Here is a 22,266-nt window from a genome sequence, read left to right as displayed (position 1 = left end):
TAGAAGGAGGGGATCAGAAGAGGCAGCCGGTGGAGACGAGGGAGGAAGCGAACAGATGTGAAATTCGCACTGGGATCACAGCGGGCAGGACTTACAGAGGGTTGGACGTGGCGGGTAAGAAGGAGCAGGGGAGGTGCGGGTCTGGGTTGGAGCCAGAGCTGGGTGGGGCCGTTTACTGCGATGGGAGAGAGTGTGTGCTGGGGGTGGGGGTGCAGGGTCAGGAGAGCGGGTGGGACACCCAGGGGAGAAGTCCAGGTGGAGACGGTGACGGTACCGTCCGCGTGGAGGATGCAGGAGTCTCAGGAGGGGCCGGCCACCTGGGCCAGGGCCCCGATGGCTTTGGAGCCTTGGGTCCTTTGGCAACTGGTCCTGGGTGAAGCTTGTGGCTCCTTTCTCAGAAACACATAAAATAAATGCATGAGAACATCTAGTAATTTTGAAATTATAATAAAAATATTAAAGATCCAATCTTTAATAAAATTATAACATGATGGGCTTAATGATGTTCACAATTACGATGAGAAAAAAACAAGATTGCAAGATGCGCTTGCCAACCGCGTCAAGTATGAAGCCATTCGTAATTCCTATTGGCCGCAAAGTCAGGGGACCGACTAGGACTCCTCTGGTTTGTGGCCTCCGCTCTTAATTGAAGGAAATGCAAAATTTTAATTACAAGTGGGAGGACCCAAGATGTGATTCTTTTCTCAAGTTCATGGAGCCTCTGAATTCTCTTCACAGACCTCGCGGTCCCTGCGGAGGACCCACCCCTGACCTGGAGGAGGTACAGAAAGGCCAGGGCCCAGGCCAGAGCCCTGAGAGCCCCAGAGTGTAGCAACCTGATAAAGGAGGAGTCAGAGAGGGTGACCAGGAGAGGAAGGACCGCCGCAGAGGGTGGGCTTCCGGTGGCCATGACCCCACAGGTCAAGGGACAGGACACGGAGCGTCCCTTGAGGGAGGTGTCAAGGGAGCCCAGGGCAAGGTGGACTAGAGGGAAGGGGCTTCCCGGGGCTGGGGGGTCGCAGCACAGAGGAGCCCACCTTCACGGCTGGGTTTGGTCTTTGTATTTCTTCGTACGTGCAAATGCATCATAATAATATATTAATTTTAAAAGAGGAGGGTGGGCGTGGAGGAGAGAAGAGCTCATTCAAGAAGTCTCGTGTTGGGGGAGCAGAGAAATGGCAGAGGCCGGAGGGGGGTTGTTTTTAGACAAGACGGGGCGGGGGTGGGGAGGATGGTGCAGAGGACGAGGACAGGGCCCAGGGGCCACCGCCCAGAGAAGCCCCCCGTTTGTCTGTCTGGTCCTCTGTCCTGCTGCCGTCTCCATCCCGAGGACTCCCACAGTCACGTGAGCATGAGCGCCAGATTCAGCCCGGGGTTTGTTAAAGCCACAGACCGCTGGGCCTGGTGACCTGGAACCGTGATCTCTCGTGTGCTCCCCGGGGACGCTGAGCCACCACACTGGGAGAACAGCGCTGCTCTCCTCAACCCCAGCCCTGCCCCCTGCACCGGCTCTGGGATCTGACTATGTCACTTGCTCCTCCAAAAGTGCCCCAGGGGAGGGAGAGATGGGAGGAAGGAGGAGAGGGCATGAGGGGGCAGCAGGGCCTGGCCCCAGCCGAGGGCCACCGCCCCCTGGGGAGACCAGCATTCCCAGGGACCCTGGGAGCTGCCCCGCTGGACCTCAGGAGTGAGAGGGCGAGGAAAGGAGCCAGGCTCGGGGTGGGGACGATGGCCAGAGGCCATGATGTGTGCAGCATGTGCAGGACGGGTGCCGGCGCTCTGCCCGCGGGCACGCAGCCCGGGCACACACTGTCCACCTTTACGGCTTGGTCTGGCCTCGTGCCAGACGGGCGTCCCTGGCTCTCAGGAAAGTGCAGTTCTGTCACAGGAGCGAACATGGGCACGAGGGACCTCAGAGCCCTCGGAGACGCGAGTCGGGCCCTGTTTGGCAGGCGAGGCGGACAGAAGGTAGAAGACGCGGCTTGGCCGTTGGGCCTTGGAAGTTGTGCAAGGGAGCCCTGCTGACTGGCCCGGCCCTGGGAAGCCGGGGAAAGGGCAGGAGACGGGGCCGCACTCCGACCCCCACTACCTCCGCCCCCTTTGCATCGGTTCACTGAGCAGAGATTTGTAAGTACCCACTGGGCCGCCAGCGCTGTGCCAGATGAAGCGGTGAGCAATATCAAGTCCCTAGCCTCATGAAACTGACATTTGGCAGAGAAGAGACAACAGGATAGAGTCGGGGAGTGACAGGTATATGAAGAGACCTGAAATGATGGGAGGGAGAGAGCCACGTGGATGGCGACAGGATTGGGGAAGGTTCTAGAAGGAACACGGAGGGGCCTGGGTATGCAAAGGCCCTGAGGTTGGCATATGCTTGCTTACATTGGAGGGAGGACATAGAGGCCGTGCATCTGGAGTGGAGGGAGGGACCAGACTGGCTGTGGAGGACACTGCAGTCATGATAAGGACTGGGTTTTCTTCTGACCAGACAGGAACTGAGAGGGTACCGAGTGGGGAGGGGCATGGCCTGACTTGGTCTAACAGGATCCCTCTGGCTGCCAGGCAGAGGACAGAGGCACAGAGGCCAGGAGAAAACTCCAGGGAAGTCGCGGTGAGAGGGAACAGCCCGACCTGGCACGTGCCGAGCCTCCATGGAGACTTGTGGGAGGGACAGGAGGCTTCCCCCAGCCACCCCGTGACCCCAGGCCATGGTCTCCCCACAGCTAGAGAGGTACATCCAGATGAATTTGAGGGCCAGGCTGGCGCGGGCCCAGCAGCACGTGGTCCAGAACCAAACGGCCACCATGCTGGAGCTGGGCTCCAACCTCCTGAACCAGACCACGGCCCAGACCTACAACGTGGAAGCCAAGGTAACAGGCCAGGGCGGGGGACAGGCAAGGCAGGCCACCTTGCTGGACCTGGCCTCTGAGTGAGGTCAAGGGCTCTCCTGGGCCTGTAGCCCCCCAGCATCTTCAATAAACCCTGTCCTAAAATGGTGGCCCTCCGGGCCGTGAGTCCCAGTGGGGTCGGCAGACACGGGGTTGACCCCTCGGCCAGTGCAGGGCCAGGTCTGCCCTGGGCCCTGGGGGAGCAGGGAGCAGTACACCCCCTGCCCTGGGGGCTTACAGCAGGTGAGGAAGAATCCCAGAGAGCCTGTGACTGAAGCAAGTGAGATGGACAGAGAGACAAAGGGTTGGCCACATGTTTGCTGAACCCCCACTGAGAGCACCAGGCGCCTCTTGAGATGCCTGGGTTCCGTTTCTAGCGGTCAACAGAACAGGCATGCTTACTCACTGGGGAGAGTGTGCCAGACAGGGAGAACGGCATGTGCAAAGGCCCAGTGGTGGGATGTGCTGGCAGCTCCAGGAACATCCAGGAGCCCAGTGTGCGAGTGACTGGGAAGACAGGCAGGCGAGAAGCCAGAGACGCAACAGAGGAAGACTGAGTCATGGGACCTGGCCAGCCCTGGTGAGGACCTGGCTTTTCTGCTTCCAAGATGGGAGTCACAGAAGGACTTGGAGTGGAGGCTATATTTTGAAAGACTGCATCAAGCTGCTCAGTAGGAAAGAGAGAGTAGGGGATGAAGATGGGAGCAGGGGACCCTTCAAGGAGGCTAGGATAGGACACTGGACAAGAGACCACAGAGACTGAGGCCATGAGGGGGCCATGGAGGGGGAAGGTGAGGCTGCCCGCATTTGTCATGGATGGGCCGTGGGGGTCAAGGATACTTCTTCCAGGGCCTGAGCAGCCAGAGGACAGTCAGGCCGGGTCATGAGCAAGTGAGTGGCCACAGGAGTGAGGGTGGCCGTGGGTCAGGGAGTTGCTGGAGTGGCAGGCCTGGGAGGCAGGTGGCAGGTGGCTGGGCAGGGCTGCCTCGGGGCTCACCCAGCGCCTCCCTCCCGCTCGCTGGGTTAGGTCCTGAACCAGACGTCGCGCATGGAGATCCAGATGCTGGAGACCTCGCTGTCCACCAACAAGCTGGAGAAGCAGCTGCTGCTGCAGAGCGACGAGCTACACCGCCTGCAGGGCCGCAGCAGGTGGGCGCCGGCTCCCCGCCCCCGCCCAGGTCACCCCGGCCCCGCCTCCCTCCGCCCCCGCCCAGGTCACCCCGGCCCCGCCCCCCCGCCCCCGCCGGCCTGGGCAGGGCTGGTTGGCCTGGAGCTTGGGACCCAGGGTGGGTTTCAGAGCCAGGGCTGGGTCGGGACTGCCACACGCTTGGAGCCCAGACAAGCCGGGAGGGAAGGAGGGAGAGAGGGCTGGGGCTGGGGCTGGGGCTGGGGCTGGGGCTGGGCGAGGCCAGGCGAGGCCAGGCTGGGGCAGGAGGAACAGGGCCAGGCTCCCCTGTGTTCTGTGAGAGCAGAGAATAGGCGTTTCCTGGGTTCTGGTCGCCTTGGTGCGTGTTCTCCTTTCTCCCCTCCTATCTCATTCTCTTTCATTCTTCCTTTCTCCCTATCTCTATTTCATAAATTTTAACTGCTTTATTGAGATAAAATTGACACACCAAAGAGCTTACCTGGAAATTTTTAGCTTTCCTGATTTGGCCGGTTGGTTGGTTTGGGTCCTGGGCAGTGAACCCAGGGACGCTTTACCACTGAGCCACATCCACAGCCCTTTCTAGTTTTGGAGACTGGGTCTCATCAAATGCGGAGGTTGGCTTGGAACCTGGCGATCCTCCGGCCACAGCCTCCTCCCAGAGGGCTGGGATCACAGGTATGCACCACCGCCTCCAGCTCTGGCTTTACTTATTTGTAAATAAACAAACCTGAATCCATCCCTCTGCTCACCTTCCCTGAAGAAACCAGTGGCCAATTCCTTGTCTGCAATATCAGAGAGTTGTTGCATTACATGCAATTATGCTTCAGGGGAACACCCTTTCGATCACAAAGGCAAAAATAGTCACGGGTTATAGATAAGGCAGAGTGCTCTGGCCTTATCTGACCTCTGAAGCCTGATTTTATCTTGGTTTCAAGTTGAATGGAGAAGGCAGCCAAGGTCGGGTTCTGGGGGAGGCAGAATCCACCCATTGAGCAAGCCACCAACCTCTCCACAGGAGGAGTTGTTGATAAATGCTGGTCTGGATACAATCACGAGATCATCCACCCCCTCTGATCTGGATACAGCGAATGGTGGTTCTTATTGCTCTTCCCCCACCCCAAGGTCTAGGTGGCAAGAACTGGGACATTTCAATTATCCCAAATTGGTCGTCAGATGCCTGAGAATCTGTGCTGATGGCCCCTGGTCCTCAAGCTAGAGTCTTAGAATTTGAGCGCCCAGATTCTGTCTTCCTGCAGCATGCTCTGGAGCCTGGGGAAATTCCTTCTGTCCTGGCTGACCTCATTTCTCAGTCCAGAATGGGTCAGGACAACCGGATATAGAATCAAATGTCCCCTCCCTCAACCACCAACGCACTCAAGCCAGAGGCCACCCCCATCCCTCATTCCTTATGGGTCCTCCCTGCATTTGGTCAACAAGTACTTTCTGAGCTCTTCCTTGCGCAGACACACAGGACCTGGGGACTCAAAATGAGCAAGTCTCTGTCTCTGTGACTTTCCAGGGCTTCTTATGAATATGCAAATGTGCACAGGCCTTTTTTTTTTTTTTATCCTTTTTAAGTCCCACTAGAGGCACACCCCCTACTACACTTAAATTTTTTTTTCCCAGTTATCTTGGAAATGGTTTTACAGCTGCATGACATGCTTGCTGGTTCTTTTCTCCAACTTCCCAATGTTCCAAAGTATTTATTTCCCCAGTCCCCAACTAATGGACACTGAGGTTGTTTCCAGTCTTTGCGGATCCCACCATTTCCACATGTCATTTCACTCAGACGGGAGTAAATCTGGAGGACGAAATGCCAAAAGGGGAAGAGCTGAGTTGAAAGCCTTCTTTTTGAAAATGCCTCTTTGTTTTTTAACCCATAAGATACCTTGAGCTTGTTCTAATTACAGGGACCTGTATAAAATCAAAGTGAAGGGCTTGGGAGTAGCTCAGTGGTAGAGCACTTGCCTAGCATGCACAAGGCCTTGGTTTGACCCCAGCACCAAAGAATAATAATAAATAATAAAGAGAAATAAAATTAAAAGTCAGCCCTGCCCACCCTGCTCTGCAGAAGTTGACAGGGTGGGGACAGTGTTTCACACTGTCTCAAGACACAGGTATCCCCTATGATCTTTCCTTGTCTTCCTTCCCTTATATGTTTGCCTGTATCTCTACATTTCCACCAATACCTTTTTTCTTTCTCTCTTTTTTATCATCCCACCTGTGGGTAGAAGTAGAGGCACTGGATGGGCGCGTGGCACATGCCTGTAATCCCAGAGGCTGGGGAGGCTGAGGCAGGAGGATTGAGAGTTCAAAGTCAGCCTCAGCAACTTAGCGAAGTGCTAAGCAATTCAGTGAGACGCTGTCTCTAAATAAAATACAAAATAAAAGGGCTGGGGATGTGGCTCAGTGGTTGAGTGTCCCTGAGTTCAAGTCCTGGAACAACAAAAACAACAACAACAAAAAAAGAACTAGAGGCACAGATGTGCCCAGTTCTTCTGCTGGAGCCCTGGGCATCTCCCCAGTACAGCGCCAGTGCGCTTTGCCTGCTGCATGACTGCGGGACATTTACTTGTAGGGATGCCGAGGCAGTACAGACTGGATGGATCCGGCTGTTGAACATCTGGGCTGTTTCCTTTCTCTTTCTTTTACTAGCGATCTCCCAAGAGCACCCTCATCATGCTCCCTGGAGGGTGTCTCCTGAGAGTGGACTGTGGGGTCAAAGGATGAGCCTATTTGGGATTCCATAATGGCTACCTGGTTGCTGGTGTGTCCCTCCCACCTGACCTCCTTCCTCTTCTGGACCCCAAACTACACTACTCCGGGGCGGTCTCCTTCCTCTCTTCCTCAGTCTGTGCTACAGTGTAACCCAGAACCCAACGCCCCACGTTTCTGAGCCTCCACGCAAATGCGCCCAGGGGAAGCGCGCGGCCGTGCGTATTCTACAGGGCGGCCCGCTCACCCCTGTGCGCCCCACCCCGCAGCGCGCTGGAGACGCGATTGCAGGCCCTGGAGACGCAGCAGCAGGAGGATCTGGCCAGCCTCCGCGAGGAGAAGGAGCAGTTGCAGCGCCTGCTGGGCAGCCACAGCGGCGCCCTGGCCGGCCTGGAGCGCAGCCTGCGCATCGCCAGCAGCAACTCCAGTCTCCTGCAGCACCAGCAGCGCCAGCTGCTGGAGTCCATGCAGCGCCTGGTGCACGTGATGGCGCAGGGCCCGGGTGAGCGAGCCGGTGAGTGAGCAGGGCCACCGACCGGGAAGGGAGACGGGGAAGAGTCCCTCTTACTCTCTCTCAGGCTAGGACCCATCATGAAAAACGCCCACCCATCCCGACCTGTGTAAACTAGAAATAACAACAGTGATAGTAACGGCAACAGCGTCCTAAAAGAAGCCCAGGGAAACTGCCCCCTGACTCCACCGGTGACCCTGGATATGCCCCGTCCTACTCTTGACCTCAGTTTCCCCATCTGTTTAATGGAGCCATGATAAGAACAAGGACAGTGTAGTCCAGACTGCAAGTTCAGGTTCCAGGATTCACTGCACCCGGCTTGCTTGGACTTGCCCTGCTCCCCCGGGGCCTCAGTCTCCCTACAGAAGGGATGGGGGAGGTTGGGTGCAATGCACTCTCAAGGGCTTCTCTCCCACGAGTGCCAGGGTGCCAGGGGTACAGCAGCGCACAGCAGTCGTGTCCCTGTCTCTTACCAAAATGCCCAGCCCCTCTGTGTGTCTCAGAGAAAAGGAGAAGGAAGCACATCTTCGCGGGGTGCCTGCTAGGGGCCAGATGCTCCGCTCACAGTGTTCCTGAAGCTCCTACACCACGGAAGGCCAAGGGGCTGTGCTAAGGAGAGGGGCTTCACCTGAAGCCAGGGAGGAGCACAGGAGGGACGTGGACAGCGTGGAACCCCTTTTAGAACACCCAGACTGGAACCTTGGTGGAAAATGAGCTCGAAAGAGCAAAGAAGGGGCTCCTGCGGCTGGGCCACCACAGGGGCGGCTAGAAAGCTGTGCGGCAGAAGGACGGGAGGCGTAAGGATGGGATTCCAGGTACCACCGCTGGCAGGGATTTGGGGACACAGGATCCCACTGCATGGCTCCATCCTAGGTTCAGCAGTTCTAAGAAAGCCACAGGTGGGGACGTGGATGCCTTCCAGCCAGAAGGTGCGGAGGGACCAGAACCCATGAGGGGCTGTGCAGAGCTGGCAGCGAGGCTGCCTCGGTCAATCCCACGTTTGTGTTTCTCGTCACTCAGCCCAAGGCACAGGGCGGGGCGCCCCTCCCTGCAGGCCCGCTGTTCACCCAGAGTCCAGCCTAAGTGGGAGGTCGTGTCGGGCACCCTTTGCCAAGCATCCTGTCCTCCTGCCCCGCTGTCACCAGGGAAGGAGTTGCTGTCGCCTTCCTCCTAGATGGAAATACTGATAAAGAGGCAGGGCCGCCAGGTGTAGGGTAAAGAGTCCGGTGGAGGATTCCTGGCAGCCGAGCAGGAAGGGAGTGCCACTCTCTGCGAAGCTGTGTCCTGGGGGCAGAGGCTGATGAAGGAAGGAGAGCGCAGTCTCCTGGTGTGTCAGGCATCTGGGGATCTAGTTCAGCAGGTTAGAGGGACAGGGACACAGGAGGGAGAGACCTGGGCTGTGCACGGGGAAAGGCAGCGTTCCAAACAAAGGTCTGCACACCTCGTCGGGGCTCAGAGGTGGAGCCTGCTGACAGGTGGGCAGTGGAGACCCTGCCCCAGGAAATGTTATGCACAGGCTAGGGTGGATTTGGAGACCTAGTCACCTTGCGTATGATATGGGAACAACAGCATCCTTCCGACAGGTGTCCCAGAGCCAGGATTTGGAAAGATTAGTTCACGTGTGAAGCCCAAACAGGAAATCCAGTCCCCTGATAGCCTCCTGGTTCCTCATTGGTATTGAACCCCTATCCCTCTGGGACTTCAGCCCCATCCTTAGGTGCCTGCCTACCCAGAGAGTTCGGGTTCTGTTAGAATCACAGCCCAAACCTCTATTGGATCCTACTAACTGAACCAGAGGGAGGATTTTAAATCTCTGCATTTTAGCCAGGCATGGTGGTGCACACCTGTAATCCCAGCTACTGGGGAGGCTGAGGTAGGAGGATGGCAAGTTGGAGGCCAGCCTTGGCAACTTAGTGAGACCCTGTCTCAAGAGAACATAAAAAGGGTTGGGGATGTGGCTCAGTGGTAGAGCACTTGTCTAGCATGCATGAGGCCCTGGGTTCAATCCCTAGTGCCACAAAAAGGAAAAAAATAATTTTAAAAAGGCATAAATGTCTGTATTTTGTCAACAGTTATTTTCCCGGCCAGATTTGGAGGCTCAAGGACCCTGGTGGTTTTAGTCTTTGAATCACTGCTATGTTGACCCCAGAAACACAGTCCAGAGGAAGGAAGCCCTTGGTGGCCAGTGGTCAGCTCCCAGGGAAGACAGAATGCGGGGTCTCTGCTCAGGGCTGTAGAGAGACCAGCTGAAAGGGTGGACTATGGAGGGAGCCAGGGCCTCCCACTCCATGGAGCTCCAGGAAGGGAAGGCTCTGTCCCACCCAGCTGGGCCTCACCCTGGGCCTCAGTGAGCTGGTCTGTGCTGGTCTGAAGGGAAGCAAACTGGGAAGCACCTCGCTGGAGGGCAGTGCCTGTGTCCCTCTCCCAAAAAGCTGAGCAGCCTTCCCGGGGGCCTTGCTGCTCAGAGGCTTGGCTCCTCCAGTCCTGCTCCACTCTGACCCCAGGGCTCTTCCTCAGCCTGCCACTCAAGGCTGGCTGGCCCTGCGGAAACTCAGTCTGCTTTCTGTGCTCCTCACCCTCCCTGTGCCAGCCTCACCCCACCCCCCACATGCCAGAGCTCTGTTCCTGGGGCGTGAGTCGCTGTCCTTCCCCGGCCTCATCCCGGGTGTCCCCAGCACACACCAGGACTGTTCCCACCCAGGGCCTCTGCAGCTGCCGTTCCCTCTGTCCGGAGCACCTCCCCTTCTCTGCCCGGATGGCGCCTGCCGTGGCCAGGTCCAGTTCCCCATCGCCTCCTCTAGATCCACCTCCTGTCCCCCGTCCCTCCCGGCTCAGAACCTGCAGAGCTGGGCCCACCTGCCTCTCCTTCCCCACCTCCAACTGACTTCTGCTTTGTCCCACTGTAGCCCCCATGAGGGCCGCTGGGCAGGTGTTCCAGGACTGTGCCGAGATCCACCGCTTCGGAGCTACAGTCAGCGGCGTCTACACCATCCACGTGGCCAACATGTCGGAGCCCAAGAAGGTTGGGGGCCTTGCGGGGACTGAGCATCGGAGGGTGCAGAGCTGAGGGCTTCCCACACAGACCCCTCAGCCTCCAAGTTACCAGTGAAGGTGGGGGTGCCCGACCTTCAGGAGCCCCCACCCCCTCAGGGGTCAGATGGCGAGGTTGAGCAACAGTTCCCAGAGCCGGAAGTGCATCCTCCAGCATCGCCTGCTGCGGGAAACAGTGGTGTGTTGGTAAAGGTGATGCTAGCCAGTAGAACCGGAAGTGCCGGGGAGCACAAAGGGTATTTCCAGTTCACACGCAGTCCCGCTGAAGGCAGGAGCTGGGCTCGGCTCCCCTGGGAAATTAGCAACTGGCGCCCATTTCAACCAGTGGCTCTGAGGTGGCCCTGAGCGTTAAGGCCCAGTCCTCAGGTGGGGAGGGTCAGGAGGGAGGCTGGGGCAGCCCAGAAGAGGAGGTGTGGGAACAGCTGGCCAGCCTTCGTGATCCTTCTGACCCTGCAGTCTCTGAAGGACCGTGGCCCAGATTGTCCCCAGACTGTCTTTAGCACTTCCTCCACACCTGCTTAAAAAGAGAGATCGAGCCCAGGGTCCTGTGTTGGCATAAATTTCTAGCTAGAATTCCATAACATTATTTTTTTTTCAGTAGATTTATTGATTGGTTTAGGGATTGAATCAGAAGTGTTGAGCCCCTGAGCCACATCCCCAACCCTTTTTATTTTTTTATTTTGAGATAGGGTCTCACGAACTTGCTTAAGTCCTCTCTAAGTTGCTGAGGCTGGCTTTGAACTCTTGATCCTCCTGCCTCAGCCTCCTGAGCCACTGATTACAGGCTTGGGCCACCTCACCCAACTTATAGATTTATTTTTAAGATCATCTGAATAGAGGCAAGTGTAACTAGTTTTCTCTTTAAGGGACCTGAAAGATTTTCTTTTAGCCTAAGTGCTTATTTAAATTCTTATAAAAGGATGCTATTTTTTAAAGTAAATATGCTGTGTGAAAGTAAGTGAATCCCACTGTGGTGGGATTGGGGAACAGTGACAGACAGGGAAGAGCTGGCCTGGGAGATGAGACACCGGGGCTCACACCTGAGCTCTACTCTTGACTCACTTGCCTGAAGCAGCTGCTTCCCCTTGCTGAGCCTCAGTGTCCCTTCTTGTACCCACTGCTACCCCCAGAACAGGTGCCACCTCTTCTCTCGGGCCTTTCCCATCTTGTGGCCCCTAGTCCTGTTTCATTCTCCCCTGGAAATGCCATCCACCCGTTACTCTCCAGCAGGCTCATCATCATTCAGTGCTTCGTTCTGACACCAGCGCCTTCCAAGATTGTCCAGTGACTCCTTCTTGGGACCTCCTTCCAGAAGTAGGACCTACCCCCAATTTGTAGTTACCCGGATGTTCACAATTAGTAGTCTGTCTGGGCTTCCATAGCCTCCTGCACACTGAGCCAGCCCTGAGGGCCGATTGATCTCCAATTCCTTGATGACCTATCAGTCCAGATCTGTATTCACTGAACATTAAACATGTGCAGAACTGGCTGCAAAAGTAATATGTGAACCCAGGTTAGCCTGGAAGGCTTAGTTGTGATAGTTCTGTCTTTGAGAGAAAAGATTCTGTTTTATCTTATCAATATCAGCATCCCCAGTGCCTGGAACAGAGCCTGGCACACAGTAGGTGCTCAGAAAACATCTTCCCACGGCGTGACAGTAGTACTCGCCTTCCCCGAGTCCACACCGCATCCGTGCACTTGATGGTACTGGCATTGAGTCTGGTTAGCAACCCTGCAACAATAGCACTGGTAAAGACTCCGTTTGCTCGGCTCCTCCCGGGTGCAGACTCTGTTCTGAACACTTTGCAGATTCAACTCCCCTCATTTAACTCTCACCCTCATACCAGTATGCTGAGGAGAAACAGAGACCCGAAGAGTGAAGGTGCGAACAGCCGCATTTTATAAACGAGGAGAGGAAGGTTCTGGGAAGGTCTCGCTTACCTAGCGCTTTAGAAAATGATGACAGCCAGTGGGAATTGCAGCCTGCACCTGACCGATGCCCTTGACAGCCTGGTTGACCTTTTACTCTGGTCAGGAAGGGCTTCTGGCTACCCCCGTGGGATTCCAGCTGCTCTCCCTGTTCCCCAGGTGTTCTGTGACATGGAGACCAACGGAGGCGGGTGGACCATCATCCAGCGCCGTATGAATGGCAGTGAGAATTTCCAGCGGGGCTGGAAGGAGTACAAAGAGGTGACATTGCCACCCTGGGGAGGGGCTTTGCAGCTGGAGGGGCTGATGCAGGCACTGGGTGACTGGCAGGGGACCGGTGCACCTTCATCTCTTCCCAGTGGGGGTGGGGGGCAGGAATCAGCTCGTCTAAAGCCAAACAGATTTTCCCAGCGCATATTCACTTTCTGGACCCCATTCCCTGAAATTGAACCCGCTTTTTGAAATTTCTGATATATGTCCTAAGGTTGAAATTTTAACTTTATTTTTGTTTCAACTTTTAGAAAAGCAATACATGTACACTGCTTCAAAACTTGCTTTAGTGATGCAGTGGGGGAGACAAGAGAAAATCTTCTCCACCCACCTGACTATATTGCTTAGATAAGTTTCCTTGTCTTTGTGCTGTTGGTAGCCACATCTGAATGATAAAGTCTTTAATGTGAATTGCTGGCTCGAAGGCCACATGCATTTTGCAAGATGAGACATCATGTCTGCTTGTCTTTCCATCTTTTTAAATTGAATTTTGAGTAAAGGATTTGGGGCAAGCGGACTTAAAAACCCTTAAAGTTTTCAAAAGGAATATCTTATTTGTCTGTTCATTTAATAAATACTTAAGAATCAATACCAAATTAAGTTACGATGGTCTTGAATCCATAGAGGTTTTAAAAAAAATTTTTAAACGCTAAAGATGCAGAAATACACCCAAGTAGGTTGGATCTACCCTTAGCCGCCCCCCCCACTGGACTTACGTGGGGGGCGGGGCTTGGGCGTGCCCTGTCCTTGGTGCTGAATTCTGAATTACCTTTCTGCTGCTGGCACTGGTTTCTTGTCACCCTGGACAAGACACTCCATGCGCTCTTAGCTCTACATTTCTGTCTTGCAGGGTGGCCCTGTCGCTGAACAAAGTTTGTTGTGCCATCTAGGTAGCTGATTAAGTTTTTAAAATTTTTATTGAGGTTTGCTATACGTGCAGCAAAGTGCACAAGGCTTAAGTAATTAAGTGTACATCCCAATTAATTTTCAGATATGTATCCACCCATCTGACCACCATTCAGAGCTAGAGAGAGAATCCTGCCAGTACCCCAGAAACTCCCGTGTGCCCCCTCCCAGTCAGTACTCCCCCAAAGATAGTCACTATCCTGTGGTCACCAATTATTTTTGTATTATTCTGAACTTCAAAGAAATGTGATCTCAATTTTTTTTGGGGGGGGGGAGGTTTCTGGGGATTGAACCCAGGGGCACTCAACCACTGAGCCACATCCCCAGCCCTTTTGGGTATTTTATTAGAGAAAGAGTTCCACTGAGTTGCTTAGGGCCCTGCTAAGTTGCAGAGGCTGGCTTTGAACTCGCGATCCTCCTGCCTCAGCCTCCTGAGTCACTGGGATCGCAGGCGTGCGCCACCACGCCCAGCTCTCAATTGACAAGTGTCCTGGTCTTTTTCCTCAGGGAGGTGGGGGCGCCCACTCCCAGGCCTGTCCACACTGCGCCTGTGAACCCACTCAGTCAGGGACATGGCTGCTGTCTTGGGCAAGCAGCCCACCCTCTCCTTCCCTCCGCGTAGGGTTTCGGAGACCCCGCCGGGGAATACTGGCTAGGCAACGAGGCCATACACCAGCTCACCAGCAGGGGGACCTACTCTCTGCGTGTGGAGCTTGAAGACTGGGAAGACCATGAGACCTATGCCCAGTACGAGCGTTTCCAGCTGGGCAGCGAGGCACAGCTGTACAGGTGGGCTCGGGGCCCAGGCCCGTGGGTGGGCTGGGGCGCTGGGCTAGTGGCCGCAGGGACCGCACCAGGGGTCAGTCCCTGGGCCTCTCCCATGCTTACCATCTGTCCCCCATTTGAGCACACGTCACGGGACTTGGAGGCGGTCAGTTAGCACTCAGCACGTCCTGGCCACTGGGCAGGGTGGGGAGAATATCACTGATGCTGCTGTCCCGGGAGCAGGAAGGGGACTTTCAAGGTCACTCACCCCAAGCCACTCATTTTACAGAGACTCAGAAGCGGGGAATTGACCCACCAGTCCTACATCCCGGGGTGAGGTAGAAAGGTCCCCGTGCTGGGAAGTGGGTGACAACGGGCCTTTCTGGCACTGCTGTCCCTCTTTGTGATCTTGGGCAAGTCGAGGCCAGGTTTCTCTGCGCCTCTGCTTCCTCCGTGGGCTCGGAGGTGAGGATATTGTAAAATCTTCAGGTTTTCCCATCCCTGGTTCTTGGTGTGTTTAAGAAAAGGAAGGAACATTTATTGAGCACCTACTATGCTCCATGCACTCTATTTAATCGTCCTCAGAGTGCCTACTTTAGTGGTATGGAAACTGAGGCACCCAGCTTGGGCTCAGGCCTTCCTGCTGCCAGACCACGCCATGGTGTTGCCCTCTGAGAAACTCGCAGGTCTTGACAATAAGCCAGGATCTTGGCTGTCTTGGAACCAAGACAGAACCATTCAGACTCACAGGAACAGGGCTGCGAAGGACCTGGCATGGCATCTGGTTCTTCAGATGATTCTAGAATCTTCTCTACAGCCAAAGTCATCTTCCAGCATGCTGGAATATTCCACAGATGGGGAATCTCTGAATGATTCTCTGCCCCCTTGCACTTTACGCCTAATGCTACTTCTAGGGACTTCCCAGGGGTGTGTTCCCATGCCCCTTTCTTCCAATGAAATGCTCTGCTTCCCTCCCTAGGGGACCCACCCTGATATGATAACCTTCCTGCCTGGTGCAGAGTTGGGTGAAACACTCCCTGGGTCTGGGCTGGATGGGGCTGAGCTGGGTGCCCCCACTGCTCAGTGGACAGTGTGTAGCCACCACATCCTGCTGGCTCCTGTTTAAGCCACTGACCCCTGAAGCAAAGACTTAAGTCTTAACTCCACCCCTTTCTCCCTGAGCAACCCTGAACAAGTCCCTTCAGCTTCTCATCTGTACAATGGCTGTCGTAGGCATGCCTGCCTCATTCAGGAAGTTGTGGCTTGAACAAGATGCAGCTCGTAAGTTGTCGGCCAGGGCCTGGCATGCAAAATATGCTCAGCAAGCAGCATTAGCGTTGCTGCCCCTGAGAGAGCCCGCGGCACCCTCACTGGCCCGCTCCCTGTGGGCCAGGCTTACCTTGTTCACTGACGTTCCCGTTCCGGGTCAGGTACATGGTAAGAGCATGCAGGAAACCTTCAAAATCTTTCCTGCACGCATAGAAATTAAGTCCCATCTTTCTGACCCAGGTGTTGGTCAGCGACTTCTGTGACCATTTGCCTTGGGGAAGAAATATCAGGAGAAGTGTCTCCTTGCCCTAATGATCTCAGGCCTTGGAGCCAGATGACCTGGGTCTGAATCCTGACTTCTGGACTCATTAGCTTCATAACGATAAAAAGGTGATTTAAGAGCTGGAGATGGAGCTCAGGGGAGAGGGCTTGCCTAGCACGGGCAAGCATGGGCTCAATCCCCAGAACCAGAGAAGGTTATTTTAAAAAAGCAAAAAACAAAACCTGGTGCCCTAGTTTCCCCTTTTTTTGGGGGGGGGGGGGTACCAGGGATTCAACTCGGGGCACTCGACCACTGAGCCACATCCCCAGCCCTACTTTGTACTTTATTTAGAGACAGGGTCTCACTGAGTTGCTTACTGCCTGGGTGTTGCTGAGGCTGGCTTTGAACTCGCGATCCTCCTGCCTCAGCCTCCCCAGGCACTGGGATTATAGGTGTGTGCCGCCATGCTCAGCAGTTACCCAGTTTTAAAACATAGCATCTCTGTCATAACTGATGTAATCTGCAGTAAGGCCCCTAGCATATGAGAAGTGGAAAATACAAAGGATGGAAATATGCAGACAACATATTCAGAGGGAGAAGATGACGTTCCAGGCCTGTCTCCACCAGGCGTCTGTGTCCACCATTCCAGCGTGGGCGTTGGGTTTGGGCCCCTGCCTGCTCTCCTGTTTGAACTGGACGCGCTCCCTCTGGCTTTTCATCTGAGCCACGGAGCTCCCTGCCCACAGCTTCAGGGTCCCAGGCTACAAAGGACCCACACTGGCTGACTCTTTGCAGAACCCTAAATGACAGTGAATTGAAAACTTACTCTGTGCCATGCATACACTGGCACTGGTCATTTGGGGAGGAATCAGACCCGGGCCAGCCCCTGCAGTCCTGGGTGGGGGTGTGGGCACATTCGCAGGCCACCCATACCCCTGGGGAGACAGCAGCCGCTGAGGGGGTGGTGTACCGTGTGCATTCAGGGAAGCCCTCCAGGAGGAGGTGACCCCTGCAATGAGGGTATGCTCTTCAGACCGAGGGGGCTCCAAGAGCACCCCAGGCAGTGAGAATGTTCTGAGAAGAGACAGAGTTGGCATCCAGCTGGGCCACGCGTGCCCCACACTAGAGGGAGACTCTTGCAAGGGCTGCTGGGCTCCTAACTGGTGTCCACTCTTCAGGAAGAGCCTGGGGGACTGGGCTTGGGGATACAGGGAACCAAAGGGTGGCCTGGAAACTGCCAGAAGCGGGGGAGGGGAAGGACGACCAGCGCTGGCCCCTGGCTCCACCCTCCAGGGTCAATGGGCTGCTGCGGAGGCGAGGGTCCTCACGAGGAAGCCCAGAGGCAGGCCGCTCGGGGGGTCAGCAAGGGGAGGGGGCGCCAGGCTGGGAGGGGCACTCTTCTCTGCCAGATGCAGTCATGGGGTCCTCCTGAAGCCCATCTGGGGTGCTGAGCAGGGGGTCATGCAGAGCTTGGAGAGGAAGTGGCCCCAGGAGGGTGGGGGGCACAAACAAGGTGTAGTGGGCATGAGGCATCGTGTGAGGGCACACAGACCCCAGAGGCACCCCCAGACCCAGACCCAGATACAAGTGCAGGAAGCACACGACCACCCCGACAGTGGAGGGGCGCTCCACAGCCCTGTAGGACACACACACACACACACACACGCACACACGCACACGCACACATAGCTGGACAAATGAGCACACCCCAAGCACAGACGCACCGGGACGGTTGTGCCACCAGGCCTCCCAAATGCCCCTGCAGGGACACACACACACGTGCTGCCCCAGCGGGGTACAGAGGCAGATTCCAGAGCGCGCTCGGTCCCACGACGGAGCTTCCAGCACGAACACCAGCCACACGCCCGCGAACACGCAGGCATGAAGAGTCAAACCCGGACCACACAAGGGACGCGCAGCGTCTGCAGAGATCTGTGGTCATGGGAAACACCTCGTGGGACTCACTTGGGGTCCCCAAGAGGCTCATGTGTTTGGGTTTCCTTGGGCCCGAGCCATGAGCAGGAGCCCCCAGGGGTCACAGAGCCTCATTCCGGCTGGGGGGGGTGCTGACATCACTGAGCCCTTCCGGGGACTCCCGGTGACCATGGGAAGCCAAAGCCACAGGAGTGGGTGGGCGCCTGTGAGTCCCACCCCCGGGAGCCCAGCCAGGCAGGCCTCTGGGCAACACCAGCCCCACCAGCCCAGGCGGCCGCTCAAGGGCACGGTCAGGGCTTGTGGGACTCACGGCCATCTGGACGCAGAGGCCCGAGCCGGCCACAGACCCAGCCCCTCGTTCCCTCGGGTCCCACTGCCCGGGGAGAGGAGCTCCCTTCAGGCCCCGCCACTGCCACCACCCGTAGGAGCTTCTCCGTTGCTCCCTGTCCAGCCCCTCCCCTCAGCCGCCCCACGGCCCCTTCCTGACACTCTCCAGCCAGGCTCAGGTTGTGCCAAGGGACCGGCGATGACAAGCACCACGTGCTGGCGCTGCCCTGCACACCACCCACTCCAGATCACAGCGCCAGCCTGCAGATGTCACCAGACCTCAGACCAACAGCATTTCATGACCTTTGCGCCCAGGAAGGAACTGAGGCCGGGAGAGGGGAAGCCGTCTCCCCCAGGCACGCGGCTTCCGAGCGGCACTGCTGGGTCTTGAACCCAGGCATTCTGTCCCCCAGAGTTCACGGCCACTGTCACCGTGCAGGCTGGGATGTGCCCGACAGAGTCCTGGCCCTCCAGAGTCTGGCAGAGACGTGCCAACCCTCCCACCGCCCTGGCTGCAGATGTCACAGTCACGGGGCTGGGGGACACGTCTGTGTGTGCTGGTGGGGGCAGGGAAGGCCTCCTGGAAGGGGGGGGACACGAGCAGCGGGTCAGGGCCGGGGTGCCGGACAGTCACTGGCAAGCGCCATGTGCGTAGGCGCCCAGTCAGGCCACGCCAGCTGGAATCTGGCACCGGCCCTGGTTGATTCTGAGGCTTGGGTGCTTTGAAGAAGGCCTGGCACATAGTAGGTGCTCAGAGGACCGTTAGCCACCACCCTTGTGATGATCCTCTCACTCCTGACGAGCCCCGGGGTCCGTGGGACAGGAATCCCTGCCTGCGGAAGGCACTGCCGCCAGGGGCCCCAGGCAGGGAGGCAGCCAGGAGGGAGGGTGGCAGCAGGCGGGTCCCTTCCACCCAGCCTCCCGCGGAGGCCCTGCCGCAACAGCCCCACCCTGACTCTGGGTCCTTCTGCCAACACCACCTCGGTGGCTCCAGCCTTTCCCTGACTGGGTACAACGGCTCAGCGGGGCGCCAGACCAGCCTGCGCCTGCAGGGCACCAACTTCAGCACCCGGGACGCAGACAACGACAACTGCCTCTGCAAGTGTGCCCACCTGATGTCGGGAGGTGAGTGCGCAGGCCTCCCAGCCGCGCCCAGGGCCCCTCCAGGCTGGCACCTCCTCCGAAGGCTGGCACACCAGCTCTCCTCAGAAGGCGGCTGGAGGAACGCAGAGGCGGGCACAGCGCAGGGTCAGCCCCCAGCCCCAGGCCCGAGAACTCCCCTCCCCCCAGGCCAGGCAGGAGAGGATCTGGGAGAGCAGGGGCAGCCCCCACCCACCCTCGCTCAGGCAGGGCTCCCTGGCAGGGGCAGAAGGCAGAGAGCAGGAAACAGGACGAGCAAGAGACAGAGAGGGAGTCAGGCGCAGTGGCGCACGCCTGTAATCCCAGCAGCTCGGGAGGCTGAGGCAGGAGGATCACAAGTTGAAGGCCAGCCTCAGCACCTTAGTGAGACCCAAAGGAACTTGTCTCAAAATAAAAATAGAATGGGCTGGGGGTGAGATTCAGTGGTTAAGCACCCCTGGGTTCAATCCTTGATACAAAAAGAAGAAGAAGAGAAGGAGGAGGAGGAGGAGGAGGAGGAGGAGGAGGAGGAGATGGAATGGGAAGGATTTAGAGACCTGAGTCCAGAGACAGGGACAGAGGGAGGCAGAGAGAGACACCAGGACTGACAGAAACAAGGGTGGTAGGTAGGAAGAGTTACGCAGGGACAGCGAAGTCAGGGGGAGAAGTGGAGGGAGCAGCATAGGAGTCAGGGAAAGATAGGGCGACGGGGACCAGAGCCAGAGCCTGTCAGAGAAAGAGGAGAGCTGGGGAGGGAGGCCAGAGAGGGAGGCAGACCCTCTGTGTGAACGGCTCAGGGAGAGGCCAAGACGGCTGGGAACCAATGGCAAAGAGAGGGGTCCTCAGGAGGCCAGCGGATGGGAGGTGGGGAGAGGGCTGGGCTTCGGCGGTGGGCAGAGCAGAGGGCCCGGGGGTGGCCCAGGCCCTCGCGCCCTCCGGAGCCCCAGGCCCCTGCCCGCACGCAGCCTGCCCACCTCCAGCAAGAGGAGCAGCCCTGATCCACCTTTGTCCTTTTGGGGTGCAGGGGCTGCGCTCACCCCACGGCAGGACCCCGCCCCAACGCCTCTGCTCTCCCTCCTCCACCAGGGTGGTGGTTTGACGCCTGCGGCGTCTCCAACCTCAACGGCGTCTACTACGAGGACGGCCAGCACGTGCGCAGGATGAACGGCATCCGCTGGCACTACTTCCGCGGCCCCAGCTACTCCCTGCGGGCCACCCGCATGATGATCCGGCCCGTGGGCGCCTAAGAGCGGCCGCACCCGACGCTGGAGCACACAGGAGGGGCCGGCGTGGACCCAGCGAGGGACACAGAGCCCGGGGCTTCTCCCCCGTACCCGGATCTCCTGAGCCGGGCCTCTGGCCCCAGAAATCCAGACGAGCCACTGCCTCCCGACTCCCCTGCCTGTGACACAGTGGGCGTGGGGGTCCCTGTCCGCATGCCCACTCCTCATCCTCCCCTGCCTCTGCAGGGACTCCTGGCCAGCTCGAGGGTCACAGCCTCCCGAATGAGTAAAGGACAGATTAAAGGGCTTCTCAAAGGAAAACCTGGCTAATGGGATTGGTGGCCACCGGGAAGGAGTTTTCAGGAAGCCGCCTGGACTCTTGGGGGACAGGAGGGCATCTTCCACCCGCCCCAAGCTCCTGTCCCAAGCACACCCAGCTTGACATGTCCTCCAGCTGTATTTTGAAAGCTGCCCCCGGTGCTCATTATTTTGTCCCCACACTTCACTGGTGATCAGACCTGGTCTCTGAGGGGTCTCAGGAGGTCTGAGAGGGGTTCCTTTGCCCCCAACATGTCCCAGAGTGTGCTCCATAAGTAAGAGCCAGGGCTCCCCTCTCGAGGAGCATGGTCAAGCAGGAGACAAACAGGTTAAATCAGAGAACAGGCACTCCGAACCGCAGGACTTGTCAGAGCCTTCGATGTGGCCATTGACCTGGTGGCTGCCGGTGAGAGGGCTGGAGTGAGCGGCTTTCACCTATTAGAAAATGGGCCTTGCTGGTGCCACCCTTGAGCTATCGAGGCCCGTGCAGAAAGCCATTCCTCCCTCCTAGGAGGAGGAGCCCGGAGCCCCATCCCCCACCCGGCCGTGCTCACCCTTTTGGCTACAAGGACCTCAGTCTCTAAAGACAACGGAAGGAACTCTAAATTAAAACCCGCACACTCCAGCCCGAGGCAGGTCAGGACTAAGCCCCTGCCAAGGCCACGAGCTAATGCCCTCAGGGCTCCCTGTGAGCCCAGCCCCTGGGCTCAGGTCCAGGGACTCCGGGCAGGACACCCCCTCCCCAGCGAGTCTGTACTGCGGTCTGCAGGGGCCGGGGGGCTGGGCCTTCCCCTGAGTTCGGGGACCCAGGGCCTGGAATCAGGAAGTGGCCACCCCATGGCGGTGTCCCCTCCTCGGCCCCCATGAGGCCCCCAGCCCTGTCACATCATCCTGGTGGGACCCAACTAAGTGTTGCTGGGAAGCACCTGAGTTCAGGCTTCCTCCTGGATGAGGCCAGGCCAGCAGGAATGGTCACCTGTCCCCTCGTGGCTCTGCCCCCGAGTGCCACGGCCACCCCGAGGAGACACAGCAAGGTCCCCTTTGATTCCCTTCAAAGGAAACAGCACTTTTCCCCACGATTCAGCGGACGTCTCAAGAGGATGGGGGCGTACCCCATCTGGGCCGCTGCCCAGAAAGCTCCAACAGTCATGCACGGCTCCTGCCGGCAGGCCTTTATTTAGCGCCCACTGTGTACGGTGTGATGTCATGGGCGGGGGGCTTTGGCATCAGACAAACCCGCTCCAGCTCTGAGACCGGAGGCCACAGGCTCAGCTCTCAGGTTCTGTGAAATGGAGACAGTGGTACTTGCTCCTCACCAGGCCGGGACGAGGGGACATGGGACCACGGCTGTGAGCCCTCAGCAGAGCCTGGCATGAAGCAGGTGCCCACTAAGTGCTGGTTCCTGAAAGGGGGAGAGGAGCGAGGGGGCAGCTCCTCCCCAGCACGCACCCCTCTCCCAGGCCCAGGAAAGGAGGGGTCGCTTCGATTTTACACCCAACACGTTATTTTAGTACCGCAGAGCTGGAGGCTGGCTGCACACTGGAGGGGAGACCAGGTCGGAGCCGCGAGCCCCAGGGACTGGGCGGGTGAGGGCCCAAGTTCCTGCCTTTGCTCCAGTTTTCCAAAAAGGC

The 22,266-nt window shown here is 57.5% G+C and overlaps 1 protein-coding gene across 2 annotated transcripts in view; it reads left to right on the top strand.

Moving 5' to 3' along the window:
• Angpt4 (angiopoietin 4) overlaps positions 1-20,615 on the top strand; it is a 37,306-nt gene extending 16,691 nt beyond the window's left edge. The window contains exons 2-9 of one of the 2 annotated variants that reach the window (XM_047541077.1): positions 2,724-2,870; positions 3,916-4,037; positions 7,020-7,264; positions 10,168-10,283; positions 12,401-12,502; positions 14,040-14,206; positions 18,970-19,100; positions 20,181-20,615. In XM_047541077.1, the coding sequence (XP_047397033.1) occupies positions 2,724-2,870; positions 3,916-4,037; positions 7,020-7,264; positions 10,168-10,283; positions 12,401-12,502; positions 14,040-14,206; positions 18,970-19,100; positions 20,181-20,341 (1,191 nt within the window). In that variant the 3' untranslated portion in view covers positions 20,342-20,615. The remainder of the gene's footprint in view (positions 1-2,723; positions 2,871-3,915; positions 4,038-7,019; positions 7,265-10,167; positions 10,284-12,400; positions 12,503-14,039; positions 14,207-18,969; positions 19,101-20,180) is intronic. The other variant, XM_047541078.1, reaches the window with a different exon arrangement.
• The last annotated feature ends 1,651 nt before the right edge of the window (positions 20,616-22,266 follow it).

This window comes from Sciurus carolinensis, chromosome 2 (genome assembly GCF_902686445.1).
Source record: "Sciurus carolinensis chromosome 2, mSciCar1.2, whole genome shotgun sequence".
NCBI classification, from domain to species: domain Eukaryota; kingdom Metazoa; phylum Chordata; class Mammalia; order Rodentia; family Sciuridae; genus Sciurus; species Sciurus carolinensis.
Note: the sequence above shows the minus strand (reverse complement) of the source record. Positions and strands in the feature narration are given on the sequence as shown.